Consider the following 23628-nt stretch of genomic DNA (forward strand, 5'->3'; position numbering starts at 1 on the left):
TGTGGCTATTGCAGAACTTGAACAAAACATCAGCATTAACAGCCAAGGAAGGCCTGATGAGTGGACAGATAACATAGCTGTCTTCAGTCAGTCTGCATTGAGCCAGGAGCCACAGGCGTACCTGCTGCTCTAGCCCCAGGGCCAAAATAATGGGAGAGGCTATTTTCAGCACTTGGAACATAGGAGCTTTCCCAGTCAACGCTGCCTTCTTATTTTGAAAAAGAAAATTGACACAGAGCTTAAATATAAGGTTGGGTTAAGCCCCTTAGGGAAATCAGTTATGGTTGCTTTAAAATCACAAGTCATCACACCTTAGGATGTATCACCATTTCCCCCACAAACATTTCAGCGGAGAGAGCACTGTCTCGGTCCACCCAAATATTTTTTTGCAACCAGACTTGCTATGCCTCCCAACCCAACACTTGATCCCATGTGCCATGCTGGTGCTCCATGCATTATATCTGGAAGACCTGCCATTAACTGCATTTACAAAGTTCAATGCCATCCAACACTCAGTGCTGTCCAACGATCTGTGTTATTTTAAATATTGTGATTCTCCCCATCGGAACGTGATGGACAGCTAATAAGAAGGCAAGCCAAAGTGCTGAATGGGGGTAATTATGTGGTGGTTCAATAGGCTGAGACGACAACTGCGTGGATCTTCTACTGTGAAATGTAAGCATGCCCTTTCCCCAGGGCTCTTATTTAAATACTGCTCCGTCTCCCACAGCCTTGTGCTGGAAGGATACTGCTCGGCACACTCCTCATAAAACCACATAATTATGAATAATGCCTCGCTTTAACAAAATAAATCACCAAGCGTCCTAGAAAAGGCGGCTAATTCTGACATACTTCAGGAATTTTATTAAAAATGCCAAGCAAAATGAGGCACCCTTTTCCCTGAAAGGCTGATCTTCTGCTGTTCTTTTTCACCGCTTGCCAGTCTAATAGGGATTCCGTGGGACAGGATATGTCAGGGGGTGGGAGACAGAATGGTCACCTGATGGCAAGTCCAACCTGAATTTAAAAATGCTTTAAGAGTGATATCCAGCGGCAGAATGGGACTTTATCTGTTGACATATTTAAGACTCTTGCACAGGAAAACTGTCTTCTCAATGGCCAAAGTAGCAAAATAAAACCTCCAGGTTCAGAGTCAGTACATCTCTGAATACTAGATGCTGGGGGCAAACAAGGGAGGCCTTCGCATCCTTCTTGTGAGGTTTTGAAGGCTTGTGATTGGGCACTAGGAGGAGCAACAGGTCATACCAGATGGATCTTTGCCCTGGTCCAGCAGGGCTCCTCTATTTATGTTTTTTTTTGCCTCTTTTTTGTTTTTGTTTTCAAAAGCAGTACAGCATAGTTTGCAGTTATGGTTCAAGGCTGCCTTTTAAAAACCCCAGAGTTCTTTACAAACACAAGTGTGACTGAAATTTCCCCAAGCTCCTAGGTGGCTTCCTGAATCTTAAAGAAGCTGGAGTTGACAGCAGAGTGTGATAGGGTGTTGCTGCTGCACAGCTCCTACAGCATTTAATGCCCCTAGAGTTGCATCCAATATTAGTGCATTAGAGAGACTCTTGGTGCTGTTGTGCAGGTGGGCTCCATTTCTGGTTTAGACCACTTCAAGGGCACTCTAGTGCCCAGAACTCTAGATGCATTAAAACAGTTAAGTTAAGCACTAACGGGCGAGACAGAATCCAGGTCATATTCCACTGCGCTACAGAGCAAAGGAGAGATGGGAAACCAGGCCACACCAGCAGATCTGAGAACACCTGTATTTGCCTCTTCCTCAGCTGTCAAGTAGCAGCAGCCATTTTGTCATGCTGAGGGAGTGGGGGAGAGTTGGGAAGCAGGCCCGCTCTGTTAGCTCTCCTAAGAAAGTAGTGCTTGAGCTTGCTCACTTTCCTTTTCCCTCCCCATCTGCTTTTCCTTTTGCTTCACATATTTCAGATTGTAAGTCTGAGGGACAAAGGCTGCTTCTTTTAAAAACAGTGATTTGTAAGTCTCTCAGGGAGCCCTTTTGGCTGAAGTGGGTTAAAAATGTGTTAGATAAATGTATGCATGTTTGTTTACAGAATTCATGGGGAGGAGGGGGAGATTCAAATCCACCTTCAATTCCACTTCAGGTAGACTTTGGTGGCAACCCTTTCTTTTTATAAGCAGAGCACAATATGGGCTGTACTGCCAGTTCTGCCCAGCTACATTTCTAGCCGTAGCATAAGTTGAGGTGGTCCAAGGAGAACCATTTTTAATTACTTTTAAACACTTTGGAGAGGTGGCGGGGAAATCGGTAATTGTAATTACTTATTGGTGTCAAAGCCTTTGAAAGCCATCTAAAGGGTTTTGAAGTACCTTAACTTGAATGCAATCCTGCTGTGTGAGCTGGAGGAAGTAAATCCAATCGCCCCACCTTTTGTCTGCCTCCAAGGTTTGGATTACAGAAATCCGTTAGCAGAGGGCAATTCGAGGGCAATGTTCTTAATAGCTGGTGCAGCCCACCTTTTAGTCCTCAAAGCAGGACAAAAACATCTGACCAATATATTTTAAGTGAAATGAATCCATGGAGATGGATTGTTGTGAATCCATGTTACAACAGCTCTTGGTGCCTCAGCACCACCCTTTCCTCTCGCTTTGCATAGACCAATTAGTTTCCAATCTTTATTTACATATGTGAGAACTGTTAAGCATCCATAAATTTTTATGCCAGGCCTCTAGAGAGATAATTTAGAAGTTGGGAAAAGCAATTATCCTGTAGGCTGACAAAGTCCTCACCACCTCAGTAGCCAAAAAGCAGCCTCAGCCATTCCACCCCCACCTGCCCGCAAAAGCTACCACTTTCTCCTTGATTTTAGGGTGCAACTACCCACTGCAAATTAACACAAGCCTGTCACCAAAAAGAGCTAACTCATTTCCCATTAACCCAATAAAAAAAACATACTATACTTGCACTTTTTAAAAACATGGTGCCTGTGATAAAATGTTGCAGCGCATCCCTACTTGCTAGGATGAGTGTTGCTGTTTGGGGCTGCAGACAGCCAGGATGTGGCGCGTTAAGAGTGCGGCTCAGGCCTTAGAATTTCATAGCTATACAGCAGGCAAGAGAGTGGATTCTGAAGAGCGGAAAAGGAACAGTTTCCTTTTTGCTCTCCTCTCTACGACTTAGAAATGCAGAGTCGGAAGGGACCCCGAGGGCCATGTAGTCCAACCCCTTGCAATGCAAGAATCTTAACACATGGTCCTCCATCCCGTATGAAACCATACCGAGCCCCGCTTAGCTTTGCAAACGTGCTAGAAGTTTTATTGCTGCGTCACGCATGAAACATTCCCATATAGTTCAGGGAGGAGGGTTGAAAACCCCTAATGAGCAGTTTGGAGCATGAGCAGGTTGATTTCCACCTTTTTGCTCCTCCTCCCCCACTGGCACCACAATATTCTATTGGAAGCTCACAGATGCTTATTAGACCACTTTGTATTTTAGAAAAAAAAACTTTTAATTTTAGAAACACCTTAAGTTAAAAACTTTCCTGCTCTTAGAGAGAATGATGACCCCCCCAAAAAAAAATTCCCCAAGAGGCAAGAAATAGGAACAATGGTTTACCAGGAACAACAAACCATTGAGATACAGGGGTGGCTGAGTGTGTTGTGAGAGCTCAAATGCAAAGGATTGGGCCCAATCCTTCCTCACTCTTTTGAAATTAGTTAGGTAAAAGGTAAAGGTACCCCAGCCCGTACGGGCCAGTCGTGTCCGACTCTAGGGTTGTGCGCCCATCTCACTTAAGAGGCCAGGGGCCAGCGCTGTCCGCAGACGCTTCCGGGTCACGTGGCCAGCATGACTAGCTGCATCTGGCGAGTCAGCGCAGCACACGGAACGCCGTTTACCTTCCCGCTGGTAAGCGGTCCCTATTTATCTACTTGCACCCGGGGGTGCTTTCGAACTGCTAGGTTGGCAGGCGCTGGGACCGAGCAACGGGAGCGCACCCCGCCGCGGGGATTCGAACCGCCGACCTGATGATCGGCAAGTCCTAGGTGCTGAGGTTTTACCCACAGAGCCACCCGCGTCCCCTAATTAGTTAAGTTGCCTTAAATACCCCCCCCAAAAAAACCAAGATACTTTCCCCTCAAGATGGTTGATATAAAAACTGTGGTGAGATATATATATTTGCAAAGAAAGTTTTCAAGCCATCAATCAAAGCTGGCCTGAGGCAACTGCCTCCCTCTGCTACTTTGACCACACTGCTCTCTTGAGATAAACACAGGACTTTTTACAATTATCTTTTGCCCACAAGCAAAACCAAAAGGGGAGGGGGAGCAAATCTTTCTACCAGTCAATAATGGAAACTTTCAATAGATCACAAAGAGAGATATTTTCAGTGTGTTTCAAATCAAGTTCAAAAAGACAGCTGGTGAAAAGGAAGTGCGGGGGGGGGGGAGTCACCTATCTGCAGCTTTTTGCACTTTTGGGAAATGGTGTTAATTCTCACAACTTAAAAAGGAAACATCTCTGACTTATTTCAAGAGAAAAAGGAGGTATTTGAATCTCATCATTCCCACTCCCCACTTCCACAAAGCCACTCAGTCCAGATTAGGGTGCTGGCTGACTTCAGTGAGGTAATTCTTACCATTGAGGCTAACTAGTCAATTTAGGAACAAGTGCTTTGAATGCTTGAGGCAAAGTTCTTCCACAGAGGGAAGAGGGTGGGGGTGGGTAAGGTAGGTTTAAAAAACTTCTATTAGCCTGTTCTGACATCAATCTACACTCTGCAGCCCAAGCCACCAAAGCAGTTGGCCCCTCACACCCCATACCTGTGGACTTGCTTTCCTGAGGCGGCATTTAGTCCCCCTAGGTGAGGTCTGCCCCCTCCATACATTTCTCCCTAGCCTAGCAATATCTACTCTAATCTTCACCAACCTGGTGCCCCTTCAGATGTTTTTCACTGCAACTCCCATCTGCCCCAGCCAGATGGTCTACCCCAACTGGGAATAGCTCTCCAAGGAATAGGGAAAAAATGTCTGGCAACTTGAGGTCCTTCTGCATGGAAAGTGGTAGTTTTACTGTACAACAGATCTGTATCTGCCCCTACTGAACATACGAACGCAGGAAGCTACCTTACTTGCCAGACTAAAGTTCCTCAGAGTTATTCTCAGGTGGTTCTGGGGTGGGGCAGTCTTTTACTTGGGCAATGGTGGAAGATCTCCACAGGCAGGCAAGCAAGACATAAAGGGGTGGGATTTCCTTTTCAACCCCAGACCAGCCTGTCCAATGAGCAGTTTGCAGGACACAACAGAGCTCCGACACCACACCTATACATAGAAGTTTGGTTTGGCAAGCACCTTGTCGGCATCCTCAGTCCACAAAAGCTGGAACTGATCCCATAAAACCAGATCAGATGATGCATTGCACCTGCAACAACAATGGCATTAAAGTAGTCATGCGAGCGAGCAACTCTAGGCCCATTGTGCCTCACAAACTTGTCACAGCGGGACTCCAGTGATTTTGAGTCAGCATCCCCCAGGGCAGCTGTTGACATATCCCACAACACTCAGAAAAGTTCTAGATGCAGTGGAGGCAGAAAAGGAAAACCCTCTCTGTTACATTCACTGCTGAATGATGCACATGTTTGGAAGCCTTCACAGAGAGTTTCATGCCATTTGTGCTCCAGTCGCCTCCCCCCCCCCCCGGGGCTTTTCCCAGTTCCGCTACCTGAGATCCTTTTAGCAGGAAATCCTGGAGATTGAAACCAGGGCCTTCTGAAAGCAAATGGTGTGCTCTACCACTGAGCAACAGCTGTAAAATGGCCTTCTAAAACAGGCCAGGTGTTTTATATCTACATGTGATAGCTATTGTGTGAGATGGCTGATTTACTGGCTTCCTGAATGCCACACACTTCATTTGTAGCTCAGCTGAGCCAGGAACTATCAGCTTATATGAAACGCTCTTCACCATTGCCGGCCACCATGAGGTTCTCGTGCTTCTAGAATGACAGCTTAGTGTCTGTCAGGCCCCATCATGACAGGCCTTTAGGAATGCAAGACCTACTTGTTTTTGCTGTTTTTCCTTAAGATAGAATTTACTGAGTTCCTGATGGCTCTTGGTTGCAATTATGGATTGGATTTTACCACTCTGTGAGCTAAATGCCTGTTTTATTATCACGGCTGGCTTTTAATTATTTGATGCCTGTGATTGAATTGTATTTTATTTACCCGAAATTGTGGCTTTAAAGTGTTTTAAATAAGTAAAAGGAACATAAATGCAGTGGAACTGGGGGAAAGGAGAGGGAAACAAACTAGGTTACTCTCAGGGTTCCTGGTGGTCAAAATCAAAGTACAAGAAAAGAAATATGTGCTCTAAGCACCCATATCTCTTTCACACCCCTATAAAACCAGCAGGCACTTCCTTCACTTGTAAAGCAAAAAGGAGGGGCAAATTTATTTAAATTTGTTTAATTGGACATTGTATCTCCAATTCAAATGGCACGTAACAGTGTACCCTTTTCCACCCCACAACATTTGCTTCACTCAAGTGTAAGCTGCATCTTGCAGCTTCAACAAGCATTGGTTGGACCCAGAACATCTGGATTCTGTCCTCCTTCACTTGAAGTGAAGGCAGTTTTCAGCGTAAGCAAGACAACTTGCCTTATTTACAATCTCTAATGTACAGGAACTGGCATGAAATGAGGTACATTGGGTGCCCACGTTAAGAGTGGATTCTTAGAAACAGCCTCCATCACCCAGCCCTGTTGCAACGACGAACAAGCCACAGAGGTTAATATGAATGTGGAATGATTTTGCCTCCTTCCCTTGATAAATGAGCAGGGCCAATAATTGCACTTTGGCAAAGAATTGGAGGATGGGGGGGGACCCCACTCTCGCTGCTGATCTGCAATTGAGAAAAAGAGCAACCAGCTGCTTTCTGGACAGACCTAGGCAGCACCCTTCATCTCAAAGCAAGGATGAAGGGTGGGGGGTATCCACAACCTCTCCTCCTCCCTTATTTTCTTCTCAACTTACATAGGCCAATGAAGCATCCTCCCAGCAAACTAGTCAACTGGGATAGTTATTCCTATTAACCTCCACACCTGCACTCAGCGGCAATGGATAGCGACAGAAGAGGCACAGAAGCGCCTCTGTTTAAACAAGAGAAGGGAGAGAGGGAAGCTCCAATTTCACCTCCAGCTGATTTCTGTCTTCTGGTTACCTACTGCACTTCCATGTCTTAAACTGGCCAAATATGTAAGGCCGCTGGTTGCTCTCTGCAATGTCCCTGTCTTCTTTCCTCAACCTCATCTCCAATTGTGCAATAGAATGCAAGTCTTAGACTTCTCTGTAGATAATTTGATGCTCAAGGCCGACATTAGCAATGCCTGTCTCTCAGCTAATCAGCAGGCAATTAGCTAGGAGAATTCAGTATGGTGCATGAGATGGAGAGTAAACCCGCAGACGCTAAATTATCATTTCACAGTGATAATACACTGCAGTCTCTTTCTCCCCCCTCAATTCCCCTTCTTTCGTTTTTTACTTTTAAAAATACATTTAAAAAACACACACATACAGACTTCTGCTTAATCCAATATCACATTCATCACTAGATTTGAGAACTAAATTGTAATAATGGAACAAACGATTATTTTGGAACATACAAAATACGCTTTCATTTGAATGAGCCATCAAGAGCAGTGGGGAGAAAATGGCCTAATACTCGCGTGTTCTTTCCATCAAAACTCGTTTTAAATTGTTGTTGAATATTGTGAAGTTTTAATTAGCTCTCACACTAGCTCTTTCCTGCAACATTTTTTAATAACTGATTGCAGGCAGGGGAAGCACACTGTGGAGCTGAGAGATGGCATATGACAGAGAGCCAAAGGAGGGGGGGAATAACCTAATGTGTAAGTGTAGATTAATTAACTTAATTTTTTAGAAGGGAGGCAAATTTTAGTACCATTTAGGGTTGCAACCCTACACACACTTAACATGGGAGTAAATCCCACACAAAACACAGTGGGATTTGCTCAATGAGAAAATATGTACAGGATCGTATTGCACATGATGTTCAGCAGTTGAGAGTCATAGCCCTGAACATCTTTACTCAGACTTAAGGCCTACCATTTTCAACAGGTCGTACTCTTAAGGAAGTGTGCACATGCTTGCAACCTTAACCAATTTCTCTGGTCACTTCAAGTGTGCTGTTGAAACTAGACAGAATGGGGAAACAGCTTGTGCATAACTACCCCAAAAAACCAAAACTAGGTTTGCAATTTTAACAATGAAACAAAAAAAAGAACAAACCAAGCAACAGCTTGAGGAAATGTCATTTTTCTTCTTCATGGCTGATGCACTTTTTAAAAGGAAGGGTAAATATACAGATATCAACAGGGCATCGTGATTATATAATCTCACATCTGTCACAAAGGCCGGAGCTCCTCAACTTAGAATCAACATGGTACAAGGTATATTATTAGATCAGTTCCATCCAGGATTATCTCAGGACAGCGTCTCACTTATCCTTGACATACATTCATGCTCTGCCTACATCCACATCGTCTTCCAGGCATCATATCATCGGGCTGCCAATTCACTAAGGAATTGCCATCGATTAATCACATGAATTTTAGTCAATGAACTGACTGATTGAAATGACGTAAATCTGCATACTAACAAGATGACAGTTTTGAAGCAAAAAGCGTAAGAGTCATTTTTACATGACGAAAACCGGGAATTCATTTTGCGTGTGTCAGAGAAAGGGGGATGCCTTTTAAGGTGACTGTCATCTGTAGTTTTTATAAATCTTGCATTAATTCTACAAAACTATCTGATCAATCAGGGCTCCTTTTTAACATTTGTTAATCCAACTGATTAAACACTAAACGATTGGAGAGAGAAAGTAGAGTATAAAGGTGCAAGTAATTAGGCAATGCAATACTGAGGCAGTTTTGGAGTTGCAGATATCATGATCAAATGCTACAAAGGCATTGTGTAGATTGGATCTCTCCAGTCTTGTTCACATCAGCCTTTTCCTTACCCAAGTCAAACCTGGGATTAGTGGGGAAACATGGTTCTCTCCAAACTTGGTTCACCTGTCAATTGCTGCTCTTCAGCAGGAACAAAATGCACAGGTGCTCCTGCCCAACCAAAAGCTTATCATCAACTACAAAGTCACATTAAACTTTGGACTAGATAATGTCTTATGAAATCCCAGACTGCAACTCAAGTTGTAGCCTTTGACCTATAAATCTTAAATAGTCTGAGTATCTCAGAAATTGCCTCCTACTACAGGATCATCCTCAAATTTAAGAGCAGCTAGTGAGGCATTGCTTCCACTTCCCATTTATTTTGAAACCAACTCTCCTTCTCCAAGAAGAAGGGCTTTTACAGTTGCTGCCCTGAATCTGGTCTGGATATTCTAAAACTAAGTGACATGTTTTGGGGGTCACTGTGGAGAAGGCCCTGCTCTGGGCAATATCTAAGTGTACCACAAACAATGGAGGGACCACAGCAGGACTTCCAAAGGTAGGTTCACATGGGAGGAAGCTACCCTTCAGAACATTTTATTCCTTAAGGGGCTGTGGAAGAAATGCTACCTGCAACCCTCACTTCTGCTTCAAGGAAAAGAGAGGCAGTTTCCCCCCTTAGCATTCACAGAAGTGGATGTGACTCCTGAACTGTCCAAAATGCACATACACACTACAAAATACAGGTTAAGAAAGACTTGTTATGGATTAAAGCACAGGTCAGGCAATCTAGCAGCCATGCAATAGGGGTGTGTGTGTATCATTTTTGAAATCAGAAGCACCTCTCATTGTAAATTCTTCTTCCATCCTCTAATATAGGACATGTTAATTCTGAGATGCCTATAGGCAACACACACAAAAATTCAATAGGGATACATGCCACAGTAGTAAACATTCCTGGATATCTAGAACGTTTGTTTCAGGTTCCGTGTAGCAAAGCTACTGGCAAACACACAGAGATCAGTGTGCACTAGAATAGAATGTGCACAAATATAAGATGGTGGACACCTGACTTGCCCGTAGTACATGTGAAAATGATCTAGGGGTTGACTTAACATGAGTCAACAGTGTGATGGAGCAGCACAAAAAAGCAAATGCTATTCTAGGCTGCATCAACAGAAATGTAGTGTCCCGATCAAGGGAACTAATAGCATCACTCTATTTTGCCATGGCCAGATCACACCTGCAGTACTGTGTCCAATCCTGGGTACCGCAATTTAAGAAGGATACTGATAAACTGGAATACCCTCAGAGGAGGGTGACCAAGATAATCAACTGTCTGGAAACCAAGCCTTCCTGAGAGATGATAGCCATCTTCAAATATTTCAAGGGCTGTCATATGGAAGATGGAGCATGCTTGTTTTTTCCTGCTCTGAAAGGCAGGACTTGAACCAATGGATTAAGAAAGGAGATTCAGACTAAACATCAGGAAGAACTTTCTTAGAGTAAGAGTTGTTCAACAATGGAAGAGACTCCCTCGGGAGAAGGAGGACTCTCCTTCCTTGGAAGTTTTTAAGCAGAGGTTGGATGGCCATCTGTCATGAATACTTTAGCTGAGATTCAGGGGGTTGGACTAGTTGACCCTTGGGGTCACTTTCAACTCTACATTTCTATGATACTATGAAGGTGGAAGTAAGTGTCTGCACCATATACAAAAATGTTTTCAAATGTTGAACCTAGTAGGGAGTGAGTGTCATTTGGGCTCAACTTCAGGCAGTAAAATACATTGGTCTCGGGTGCAATTCCATTAACTCTACTAGTTCTCCCCCTTGAAAACTTTGGGGGGGAGGAGAGGCTGGAAATATGTTAACGACACTGGAAATCTTGAAGCTACCATTTCCAAAAGGCATGCTACTGTCTTGCTAAGTCAGGATGCTTCTGTTACTTTGATCAACGATGCCCACAAGGACCCACTGTCAGTTCCATAAGCACAGCCTTAATCTCATCTAACAAAAACTATGCCCTATCTTCTACTGGTGGGATGTGACTACTTCTCCCTGTTTATTTTATTAGAACAGTTTTATACCACTATTCCAAAAAGCTCAATCTGAATTACACAAAAAATGCAGAATAAAAGCAAATGTAACTATATTTAAATCCACAGTAATATGAAATATTAAAGCAAAGAGCCACAGAAGGTTCAATCCTTACCCAAAGGCTTGGTGAAAAATAAAGGTATCAAAAGGACGACAGCAAATAAAACTTTCCTTGGACTTCTAGGAGGAGGCTCCAATATTCGGGGGCAATTACCAAGAAAGCACAGCCTCCAGTTGCTGTCCAAACTTGTCATATAGCTGGTTCTCACTGGAGTGCCGGCAGATTGCCTCAGGGGGGCTGCACAGCAGATCCAGCAACAGAAACAGCCTTTGTCAGCCACACTCAAGCCTTTCTAAAGCCACATTAATGTCAATCAATGTATGCACAGAAAGGCCTTTTGCAGCACCAAAAAGACTGACGCACTTGGCCTAACCAAAAGCCAAGAACTGTTCAGTGTAAGCCTGGACGCCACCTACTGGCATTTTCATTTGTTTGACATATTCTTTCATCTGTGGGCACCCAGTCATTTAAAAGCAAAGAGTCTCAAACTTGGCTTTTGTGTTTTTTATTATGCTAAATTATGTAGAAAATTGCTATTTTTGTACTTGCATGAATTTACAGAAATCTGGATACTTCATTTCACTAAGCAGGAGGCATCCTTAAAGATGTACTTTCTTTCTCTAAATTGCATCCATTCCATTTTTACCCTGGACCTCTTTGAGGTGCTCTCCCATTTTAGTCTCACAACTCTGTGAGCAAGGCCACATGGAGTGTTTGTGGCTGGCTCAAGATCACCTAGGAACCTTCATGGCTAAGTGGGTCTTTGTACCTATCACCTCCCTGTTCCTGGTCTGATACTCTTCTACACTGGCTCACTTTATCCACTTCTGCTCACTATATAGTGGACCCTCCGGATACAAATTAAATTCGTTCTGGGGGTTTGTACTTAACCTGAAAAGTCTGTAACTGGAGGCGCCATTTCTGTGCATGCATGCAGCACGACAAAACGCTTCTGCGCATGCGTGCGCAGTGAAACCCGGAAGTATACACTTCCAGGTTTGCTGCGTTCGCAACCTTAAAGTTACATATCCAGAGCGGTACTGAACTCGAGGGTCCACTGTATTTCCTACATACGCATCAGATGTGCGTGGGATTTTCCCTTGCTAGAAAACTATGGGTGCAGAACTTCTAAGAGCAGTGGAGGAGCTTCATGCTCCGGCACCGGGGGTGGGGTGGGGGGGTGGAGAGCAGGCGGGGGCGCAGCTGGTGCACCGCTTGTGGGGGCAGCCGCGATGGCACCCTGTCGGGATTGCGCTGCCGGGGGTGGTGCACTCCTCTTCCTCTGCCAGTGTCTAAGAGTACAAAAAAGTTAGTATCTGAATGCACAAAACACAGACTAGTGACATTGTAAGGATACATCCCTTCTGAAAACAGCCAGAGTTTGAACTGACCTTAACCAATGGCTCCAGAATAAAATAAAGCACTCTCACTAGACACTTGCTTGAGTTCTTCCGGTGTGTGGCATGTGTGCAGATTTACCCATAAACAGATATAACCATAAATCATAAGGTTCCATTTATGTGGCACATCAGCGTAAGAGGCAAAGCCACTGTCCTACCCTCTCCTACAAAACCAGCAACACATTGGGGGGGGGGAGAGAAAGAGAGAGAGAGAGAGAGAGAACAGTCGCCCCTATTTAGTAAAGTCGCCCCTATTTAGTAAGCATACTTGTATTCAGTGGAAGTGAAAGAAAGGGGGTCCACAGTCAATGCAAACACTCCAAGTGTCCCGGTTTTCCAGGGACAGTCCCAGAATTACAGAAGCTGTCCTGCAATGTTCCTATTTCCCTTTTTCCTCCCCTTGTCTCAGAGAACAATTAAAGTTGTGTGTGTAGATACAAAACCAAAGTCCTTTACATCCTGAAAATAAAATCCCTGAATGAAATGAAGGAGTATTTATTTCTTTATTGTACTCTCTGATGATCTTCTTCTTCTTCTTCTTCTTCTTCTTCTTCTTCTTCTTCTATGTAGTTGTTTCCCTCCACATTTTTCCCTTACAGGGAGTCAAGGCAGCTTACAGTTAAACTCTTATTTCATTCAATTTGTCTGTGGAAGGTGTTGTACATGATCCCTTCCCCTGTACAGTGGTACCTCAGGTTAAGAACTTAATTCGTTCTGGAGGTCTGTTCTTAACCTGAAACTGTACTTAACCTGAAGCACTGCTTTAGCTATTGGAGCCTCCTGCTGCCGCCGCACCGCCAGAGCACGATTTCTGTTCTCAACCTGAAGCAAAGTTCTTAACCCGAGGTACTATTTCTGGGTTAGCGGAGTCTGTAACCTGAAGCATCTGTAACCTGAGGTACCACGGTACATTTTTTCTTTACAACAATCCTGTGAGGTAGGTTCGGGAGAGAGGCTGTAATTGGCTGAAGTTGACAGGTGTAGATGCATATATGATGCCTATGTGTGGGGGAGATCAGACGTGGGAGAAGTTTCCTGGTGTAGAATAGGATGTCCTTATTTTCATCAGAGAAATGTTGGAGGGTATGCAAGCATGACCCTGCACATACCTGCACATGCCGTATCTGCACATTCAGCTGAATGTTTACACAGGGCCTACGCACATGCAAACTGAAGACAAGGAGGTCCGGGGCAAGACCAGCATAACCAATCCTGCTCTCCCCCTCCATGCACTTGCTAGATACTAACGTGTCTCTTGAACAAGGCTGAAGTGTCACAAGAAGACATCTGCAGCAGTTTTCGTCGTCACAGTTTCACTCCTTATTTAATCTCGTTTTATGTGATGAGCAGTTAAAGTTAAATAATAAAGAGGCTGACTGACAAGAAGGGAACAGGTCACTCCAAATGACTTTAAGCACGGGAGCTAAGCCATGCACAAGTGTGTGTGGCCACCCAGGAGACACTAGGCCAGCTGATGGGGGAGGGAAGGAAAGAGAATGACTTCCAAAGATGAAATATGGTGGCTGGCTTAGGTCCAAAACAGCACTGATCCTCAGTGTTTCCACAAAGGAAGCTAATAGTGGATACATCCCAGCATCCAAATGCAGCAAAAAGTCCTGCGACAAGGGAGGGCAGCCCAGAGCACAATTGGCTACCTCTAAGCGGATTAATATTAATATTGATCACTCGCATATGCACAAAGAGAGGGCTGGTGTTGATAGCGCACTATGCTGCAACTCTTCACTTCACATCACCCCAGCGGACTAAGCTGTCCCCACCCCCAGTTTCTCCTAGACAAGTTAATAAGACGGAAGGCTCCCTCGAGGCCTGGAGCCAGTGAACATTATCACTTGGAAGCAAGGCAGAAATACTGACATGTCGGAAATGACTCCAAACCTATTAATTACCCTTTCTTCCCTGGCACATCTTTGAGAGAAAGCTTGACAAATTGAAAGGCAGGATAGATCAGCCTCTCCTGCCCCCTTCCCTCGCTAACTAAGGGAAGATCTTCCCTTCCACTTTATTATCAATTAATCCATTGCAAATTATCTAAGCACAGGGCGCTTTTTAAGGAATGGACACAGATGGTCTTTGCTCCCCCATTTGAATTTTTATGGGTAACAAGCCAATGCGTATCAACAAAGCAGTATGCATTTATTTATACAGCACAGTGAATTCTAAAAAAAATAAAAATACTTTGGAAATAAATGCAATCAATAAAAAGAAATTAATCCTGGCTTCTTTTCATCAGAAGTGTGGACAGGCAAGTGTGCACAAGTTTTCTATTAATTTTTGATAAGCAACTCTTGCTCCTGAATCTGCTTCCCTTAACTCACTCATAGCTTCATATTTGCACTCACATATAGGCAAGGACTTCCATCCATAGCTACAGCAGGAGCGGGGCTGTAGCTTTGTGGCACAGCAGCGGCCTTACATGCAGAAGGCCCCGGATTTAACCCTCAGCATCTCCAGGTAGGCCTGGGAAAGACTCCCTGTCTGAAATCCGGGAGAGCTGCTGCCAGTCAGTGTAGACAATACTGATATGAGTCAGTATAAAGCAGCTTCCTATGTCCCTTTCCGCAGAAGACAGTGAAAACCTGGGGTGCAATTTTATGGAAAGTAATGCTAGACTTCCTATTCAGGTAGGCATACAGCAGCCAGGGATAATCTACGAGTTGTTTTACTGTTAAGTTTTATATATAAAATAGGATGGTAAATCAAGGGGAAGTCATTTTATAGAATTTCAGGGGAAATAATTCAATGAGCATGAAGGTACGCAAAGGGTGCAGGATGATGGCAGCTGTCGGAGTTCTAATACTAAGACCATCAATGGAGTCTGCAGTTTTAAAATGTAACAAGAAGAAGAAGAAGAAGAAGAAGAAGAAGAAGAAGAAGAAGAAGAAGAAGAAGCCCCTTGCCACATATGTTCACACACACTCATAAAGCTAAATTCACCCTCATTTGGCAGGGCAGGCTGGTATTGTTTGACGAGGCAACAGAGTTCCCATTGACCCAGCCTGTGTGCCATTTGGCTTGCCGTATTCCATGCCAATTCCATGTCCCAGGTTAGATTTTAAAATGTCTCCTATCAGTCTTTTCTAATAATCAATAAATCATTTTGGACTGGGCATACACCAAACTTCAATTCTCTAGCAGTTGTAGACGTGCACTTTGAGCCCTCACCCCATTTTTCAGAGAGGTGTATAAATGCCAGATTTCTGTAGTGATTAGGATTCCCTGAACTACATTTGCAATAAATTTTAGCTAAGTCATGCAGAAGTACCCTAACTATGTGATAACCTTTCTTAGCTAGAGGCTTACCCACAACTGTCAGAATAAAAGGTAGCCCTGAATATACTCTCCCCCCCCCCCCCGCCGCCGCAGCCTCAAGACTGATAATATGTTTTCCTTTCCTCCCTTCCCACTGAAATAAAGGACATTCCTATTTCTAATACTTGTCTTGATTTGGTCAGGCATCAAAGCAATTAATGCAACATTTCCCAAACTCCTGATAAGCAAAGCACTTTTTTCTGAATTAAAACTGGTAGCACACTTCATTGTCACATCTGAAAAGCTTTCCCTAGGGTATGTAACAGCAAGAGCTGCTTGCCCTCAGAGGAATCTCTCTGCTGTTGCTTTCTGAGAATTCATGTTCAGAGCATACCTTCTATTTGGAAGAAGGCAAGCTAAGAGTCATAGCTCAAGCAGTGAGCAGGAATGGTTGCCCTTCAGCATTCGAAGTGACCAACTGATTCAATCACACCCTGTGCAGAGCTTAAGGAAAGTGACTATTCTCAGAGGAGGCTGACTGGAAGTGGGCCAGGCCAGGGAGTCATACAGAGAGGCAATGGACAGCCTCCTTTGTAAGCTGGTAATTCTTATGACTCTGTATTGGCGTACATTGGATCATTCAATCACAATAATAAAAATCAATCATCAGTAGAATCCAACTGGAAGGAGACATGACCAGAACAATGGATCATGAAGAGAAACCACGGGGAAGCTCCTGGGGATATGTGCTCCAGTAACGGCATCAGGAAAAAATATTAAGGAGAGCACAGAAGGGCAATGTGTCTTTCTGAGTGGTGCGGGGGGCGTTATTCCACATATTAGATTTTGGAAAGGGGAAAAAGCAATATTTTTCTCTTTAAGACCTCCACCTAAAAATGTATTTTCTCTGAAATAAGTCCTATTGATTTTGATGGAGTTAACCTTTCAAGGAAGCATGTTTAGGGCTGCAGCCTTATTTTAATTTCCAGTTCATGATTCAATCATAATTTGTGTGTGAAAGGAACATTTTATTTAAGTAACCACACTTGTCCAGCACAAGGCTGGTGGTGGGGGCAGCTCCTTTCCTACCCCTCCTGGTACCACTTGTGGGCTCAGTAGAGGCTTTAATATTATTTATTGTTTACTGGCGCAGATTATGGGAATTCCTATTTTAGGGTCACCAAAACCTGGCTATAAACAACAAAAACAATATTGTACCTCATTCAAATATTTTATCCACATCTCCAGCATAGAAATCTCACTGATATAATTGATCCTAATTACCCAAGCCAAGGATATAAATGCAGTGCTGGTTTGCTGCGCAGCTTCGGCTAAAGGCTTTATGAAAAGGCTATTGTATAAATAAATGATTGGATTCCCTATTCAACTTCTCTTTAGATCTGACAGCCTTAATTTTGATGCAAAGTAGCCCCTGCCACAGCACAGAAAAATTCACCACCGCCTCTGCTATGGCTTTATTTTAAAGGTAAATTTGATTATATCTGGTGTTCTGTTGGCCTTAAAAGAAGTTTTAAACAAAACTCCAAAAGCCCATTTACGCAGGTAACCATCAAAAACATTGTTTGTAATTTTTTTTATTAGTGTGGCTGTAATTAAAAGAGAATTTCACACACACACATACAAACAAAATCTTTAGCGGCACTTATCAAAACCCATCCCCGCAGCCTATCAATTAGGATTACAATAACCCCACTCCCCTGTTGCCTTGGCTATTAGCATTTTGATTGAATGTCTGTTGAAAAGTGACTGGAAACAGAAGATTGTGCTCGGAAAGTAATGTCACTTTATTCGCTTTCATTGAAGCTTGTCTAGTTGTCTCCAAGCCCAACTCAAAAGAGACAAGACAGTTCCAAAAAGCAGCAATTTTTTTGATGGTGAATTATTTATTCCCCCCACCTTCTCAAGGTGGGAGAGATTGGTTTATGGAAGGGGCACAAATGCTATTAAAGCACTTGACAGTAGAGGTCTTGTTCTGCTCAAAACCAGAATCAACTCGGAATTAGCTCATCCAAATGCTCAGCGTCCTGCAAAAAGCACACAGGGAAACAATGCTCCTCTGCCTCTGCCTGCTCTCAGCCACAAACCACCAAAAATACAACCCTAACAGTGGCCTTGGGTGAGTGACCTTCCAAGAGACTCTGTGCTAGCAAGCTATTTTCAGTATTTGACACATGCTCCAACTGTCCCTGTTCACCAAAGACAGCCTCCATTTTCTGCTCCCAGTCCCTCGCTGTCTCAGTTTTTGTCTTTTGGGAATGACTTGTTGGTATGAGTTGCAATTCTTCAGGGTTCAACTCCTTCCCAAAGCTGTCCAGAAGACAAATCTCTGAACCTAGCTATAATAAAGCCCCCTTGAAAGAGGGCTGGTTTGTAGCTGAAGACATCAGGCAAAAGAGTGGCCACATCCTCCCATGCAGTTGGCCAGAATGGTGAAATGGGTAGAGTGTCAGACTATGACACAGGAGACCCAAATTAAAAGTTCAACTCAATCCTGGGGCTCACTTGCTGACCTTGGGCCAGTTGTTATCTCACCACACACGAGACAAAGGAAGTGGGCTTTCATTGAATCAGATCACTGATCTGTCTAGTTCAGTATTTTCAACACTGACTAGTATCAGGTCTCAGATAGACATTTTTCCAGGCCTTCCTGGAGATGCAGTTCTACCTCCAGTGGGAGGCAATGCCTTTATCAAACCACTTTTAAAAGACTTACTGTCTCTCCAGCTTACTTTTAAGAATGCACACAAACTGGGAAAGCGACTGAAATGGGCATGAGATGCTGGTGGACTCTTGTGCAGTTGCCTTTCAGGGTAATAGTTGCAGACAGAAAATTCTGCAGGTGCACTGCACCCAATACTCATGAAAAATAACCTATGATTATGGAACTCTTCACCCTCACATCAAGCAAGTGGCATTGTTTCCTTCTTCTCCTTTATGTCTCCCATCTGCTTTTGTTTTGTTTCTGGTCTTGCATCATAGTCCCAGCAACAAACTGAGGAAGACCTAGCAGAAATGATGATCCAACTTGCTGTCAGCTTTGCTAAGGTCACCTTGCTTGCTCTGGCTAGGTCCCTCCACCCCCTTTCACTAGAGCAGCAGTTCTTTCCCACCCATTCAAGATCTCCCGCTTCCTCTCCCTTCCATCTCACCCTCACAACCATCTCCCCACCCAGCAACAACTCTGTTATAATGGTATCTGGCAACACCCTTTCCCCCCATCACCACCACCCATCTATATATATATATATATAGAGAGAGAGAGAGAGAGAGAGAGAGAGAGCAGGCGCATTTATCAAAGATTTCAAGGGAAAGATAAGAAAAGACAACTAAATTGTCATAGAGGGAAATAATGTATAAGTGCACAGTATTTTACAAATGAAAACAATAAAAAATCAGACAGTAGGATTATATAAACCAAGTATGCATGTGTGTGTGTGAGAGAGAGAGAGAGGGAGGGAGGGAGGGAGGGAGGGAGGGAGGGAGGGAGAGATCTGGATTGTGCAGGAGAGATTGCAATTCTTTTGCCAATAATAATAATTTTAAAAATAATGTTATGCTTTATATGCCGCCCATTTGACTGGGTTGCGCCAGCCACTCTTGGCGGCTCCTGACAGATATCAAAAACACAAGAAAACATCAAACATTAAATACTTCCCTATACAGGGCTTCCTTCAGATGTTTTCTAAAAGATCCTTGAGCACATGGAAATGTAAACACACACAAACACAATTTTATCTGACTGTCTCCTCAGGTGAAATATATTTTGCAAGTTTTTAAAATGATACAACACTCTCCAGAGCCTATTTGCCAGAGGAAAAGGTGGGAGGGATGTGTACCGTATTTTTCGCCCCATAGGACGCACTTTTTCCCCTCCAAAAATGAAGGGGAAATGTGTGTGCATCCTATGGGGTGAATGCAGGCTTTCACTGAAGCCTGGAGAGCGAGAGGGGTCGGTGCGCACTGACCCCTCTTGCTCTCCAGGCTTCGCGCAGATCTCTGCAAGCCGTGGGAGCCCGCGCCGGGCTCCCGCGGCTTGCGGAGAGTTGTCTGCATGCCAAAGGCTGGGCGCGCTGAGCTCAGTGCACCCAGACTTCGCGCAGCTCTCCGCAAGGCGCGGGAGCCCGGTGCTGGGCTCCCACGGCTTGCGGAGAGTTGCGTGTTCTGGGGGCTGGGGTCGGGGGAAGCTCGGGCTTCCCCCGCCCCAGCCCCGCACCTGGGGCGGGGGAATAATTTTTTTTCTTTTATTTCCCCCCAAAAAAAACTATGTGTGCCTTATGGGACGGTGCGTCCTATAGGGCGACAAACACGGTATATTACAAACAGAAAATTCCCTTTTCAAATCACTGTCAGTTCCATAATATACTCCATACTATATCCATTCTAATCATACCAGTTGTATCTATGGCAATATATTTAAATCCATAGAAACTACAACAACAGGAGCTAGTTTGGTTTTCTGAGCACAGGTTCCAAGCCTGACAAGGGGAGTTCACCCCATGGCTATTTTCAACTTACTTTGGACATCACCTTCTGTGTTTGCCAAGCGTCGTGTAGATATGAACAAGAGCTTGAGTGCAAGATTCTGCCATGAATGTGGGTTTCTTCTTGTTCCAGAGAGGAAGAAAACTCAGCTCAAGGCTTGCTAACAATTAGGCAAAACACAACTCTCTTGCCCATTGCTACTGAAGATGGGAAAACAGACGGGCAGCAATTTAAACTCCTTAAACCCCAGCTGCCTTTTAATTTTACCATCACACTAAACTTCTATCCAATTTTTTACGTCAACTCCATAGGAAAAAGTCTGTTTCCCCACCAAACTCCGAAATAGTCAACTATGCACTGCCCCAATGATTGCAATGGGACTTCAACAGGCTCCACGTCCTGTGAATTTAGAAGTTACAAACGTGGCTGAACTACATTCTGTTCCTCTCTCACATTTGTATTGTAAACTCCGCTCCGAGTAGCTCAGAACACAACCCCATGACGCAGGCACAGCTGCGAATGAGAATGCCCAGCCAAGGTCACCCAGGTGAGTTTCAGACCCATTCAGACCCAAGTATCCTCAAGCTCAAGTCCAGCACACTGATCATAACACCACATTGGCTCTCCATTAGATTTCTTCCACAGTTCATCCACCAAAGTGCCATTCTGTCTTCCTCAGTGTGATACCTAATTAATCAAGCATCTGATTGGTTTGGATACTAGGTCAGTGAGCACTGCATAACATAAACATCATATATAGTTGCACCTTGGTTGTTGAATGGAATCCGTTCTGGAAGTCCATTCGACTTCTAAAACGTTCACATACCAAAGTGTGGCTTCTGATTGGCTGACTGTCCCTGGAAACAATGCCAACAGCTGAAATGTACATTCGGCTTCCAAAAAGTGTCCGCAAACCATAAGGTTTACTTCGAGGTTTGCTGTGTTCGGGAGCCGAAGCGTCTGCGTACCAAGGCGTTTGACAACCAAGGTATGACTGTACTGTATTTCAGAGCCCTAAGCTATTGAAAATTGGGACTGACAGCCATCATAGCACTGCACTCGCAGCCCTCCCTTTCTCTCATCTACCCTTATATAGAACAGTCTCTGTGGCAGAATTTTCTAGGAATGAAATTACTTATGGCAATTTCCACTTGGCTGACAATAGACTCCAGGTTTAGCAAGAGACTCCAGGTCCCCTGCAAGCCTCACACTCCCACTTAACTGCACATAAAAACTTAAGGGATTCACATACATCTTATGTATACAGGCCTCCTGGTTCATAAGGTATATGGCGCAGGAGGATAGATTGTGGACATTTTGGAAAAGAGGTTCTGCAGACATACCCAAACCTGTACATCTATCCATTTCCCCTCCATTCCAAGCTCTGCCTTCTATATCTTCCAAGTAGAAATTTCCACCAGAAATTCATGTGGAAGTTAATTACAGAGACAGGACTGTTGAGGGCAAATGTTAAAGGTAATTTGAGGGGTGGGGGAGAGACTATGTAAGCCACCTTGGTCTCCTTGAAGGAAAGATGGGATGGACTGTGCTACAGCAACTGCCTATCTGGATTTCATCTTGGCCTTCTTTCCAGGAAGTGTGGAGAAACACAGAGTAGGGGAAAGGAATGGGCACAATGGGAGAAAAGAAGGGTAAGGACAACAGGTAACTGTTGCTGACCATAATTCTTTACAAGGCTAGTATATATATGCACCCCTATGAGTATGGATAGAGGATATTTACATTTCTTGTGCACCCCGAGAAAGAAATACACAAAAATGAAAGTGGTAACAAGGTATTTGGCAGAATCAGAAGATTCAGGAGTTATACTGGATTGCAAACAGAATCTACCAAATTCTTTTCTGGAGCAAAAGGCCAGAAAATTATTATTATTAAAACAAAAGAGTTGAACAGATTTACACAATGCTGGTAAGAGATCTAGGAAAAAATACATTTTAAACAGCACAATTGTAATGCATGTTTACAGTGAGGTTTACTCCTCAGCATAGGGCTGCAGTCCTAAAGCGTGATTCTCTTCTCTGCCCGCCCTCAACATCTTGGCCTGTGGCACTGGAGCAACGTACTCAAATCCTTTCAAAATACACAATAAAAGAGACAGACTGACAAATGTGAAACTGGTTTGGCTTTGTTTGGTAAGTAGCAGCTGCACCAAGATGACGAGAGCAGCTGTGGGTCTGAAATTAGCCATTCTATGAAGAAATGGATTTGATAAATAATAAAATAGTGGTATTAGCAACAGATGCTTTGCACATCAGATGACTCTGAACATATGCAACAACTGTGGGTCATAATTGGGGCTGGGGAGAGACATGTCTACCAACATGCAAGCGTGAAAGTACATTAAAGTGCTTTATATATATGACGCACACAGACAACACTGTTTGTTTCTGTCCACACCATTAGCATTACCAACATTATTAGTTTAGCTTTTAAAAGCGAAACAAGAATAGAAGATTGGGGGGGGGGGGGTGAGAGGAGAAAAACAGGTTTCTTTGAGGAAAAACTCCTAAGGTGAAAAGTGACCAGGAATTTGAGCCAACCATTCTATAATTTGCACTATCCATAGTTTTCTTATAAGGACTAGAATCTTCCTTTAAAAAACACTGAAAGCTGAGTTCCCCACCCCATAATCTCTCCATAGCCATGGATTCTGTACCTGAGGCTGCATGGATAGTTTCATGGTACAGTATTATTTAATTACTGGATGACACTGAATTTAGTTGTGTCTGTGTTGGGTCAGGAGTTTCCTGCTTTGTTGTTGTTTAAGAGACACAATGAAATTTACTTGCTAGATTCCTGAGTGTATGTAGTGTTCTCTACACTTTCTATGACCGGGACTATACTTCATGGGGTGTGTGATTGCAGCCACATTGATTTCAAGATTCACAGCACCAGCTTTCTAGAAAATGTAAGCGTACAAAAGCAACAGGGTTAGGAAGAAGCCCAGCTCATTATTAAAGAAACAGAAGGTAGTACATAAATGGTTCGTTCCATGTGGCAATAACACATTTGTAGCTTGGGGATTTAATTACCAGATAACCTCCTTGGGATCTGCCCTGCACAAGGAGCCAAAAATGCAGGGCCATTGCATATGGTATGTTTTGATAAACATGGAAAAAATTGGCAGGGCTGGGAAAGGGGACAGGATAGCAAACCTCTGGTGGGAACAGGTTTACTCATTTATTTGCACCCGAAGATGACATATTAAACTAAGTGGTTAAGAAAGAATAAAAGACATGACTCATAGGCAACCTGACTTAATGATAGCGCAGATAAAGCCTCTCTTAATGATGCAACAGGCTGCTTTCTAAAGTAAGTTATTTTTAGGGGGGTGA

The 23628-nt window shown here is 43.7% G+C and overlaps 1 protein-coding gene across 29 annotated transcripts in view; it reads right to left on the bottom strand.

Annotated features, from left to right (window-relative positions):
• The window catches only part of MSI2 (musashi RNA binding protein 2), a 398612-nt gene that overhangs the window by 145998 nt on the left and 228986 nt on the right, over positions 1-23628 (bottom strand). The window contains exon 1 of one of the 29 annotated variants that reach the window (XM_053366601.1): positions 11154-11307. The exons of the other annotated variants lie outside the window; for them this stretch is intronic. Within the exon in view, the coding sequence (XP_053222576.1) occupies positions 11154-11292 (139 nt within the window). The 5' untranslated portion in view covers positions 11293-11307. Of the gene's footprint in view, positions 1-11153; positions 11308-23628 lie in introns of those variants that run through there. 29 annotated transcript variants of the gene reach the window in all.

Source organism: Podarcis raffonei, chromosome 15 (genome assembly GCF_027172205.1).
Source record: "Podarcis raffonei isolate rPodRaf1 chromosome 15, rPodRaf1.pri, whole genome shotgun sequence".
NCBI lineage: Eukaryota > Metazoa > Chordata > Lepidosauria > Squamata > Lacertidae > Podarcis > Podarcis raffonei.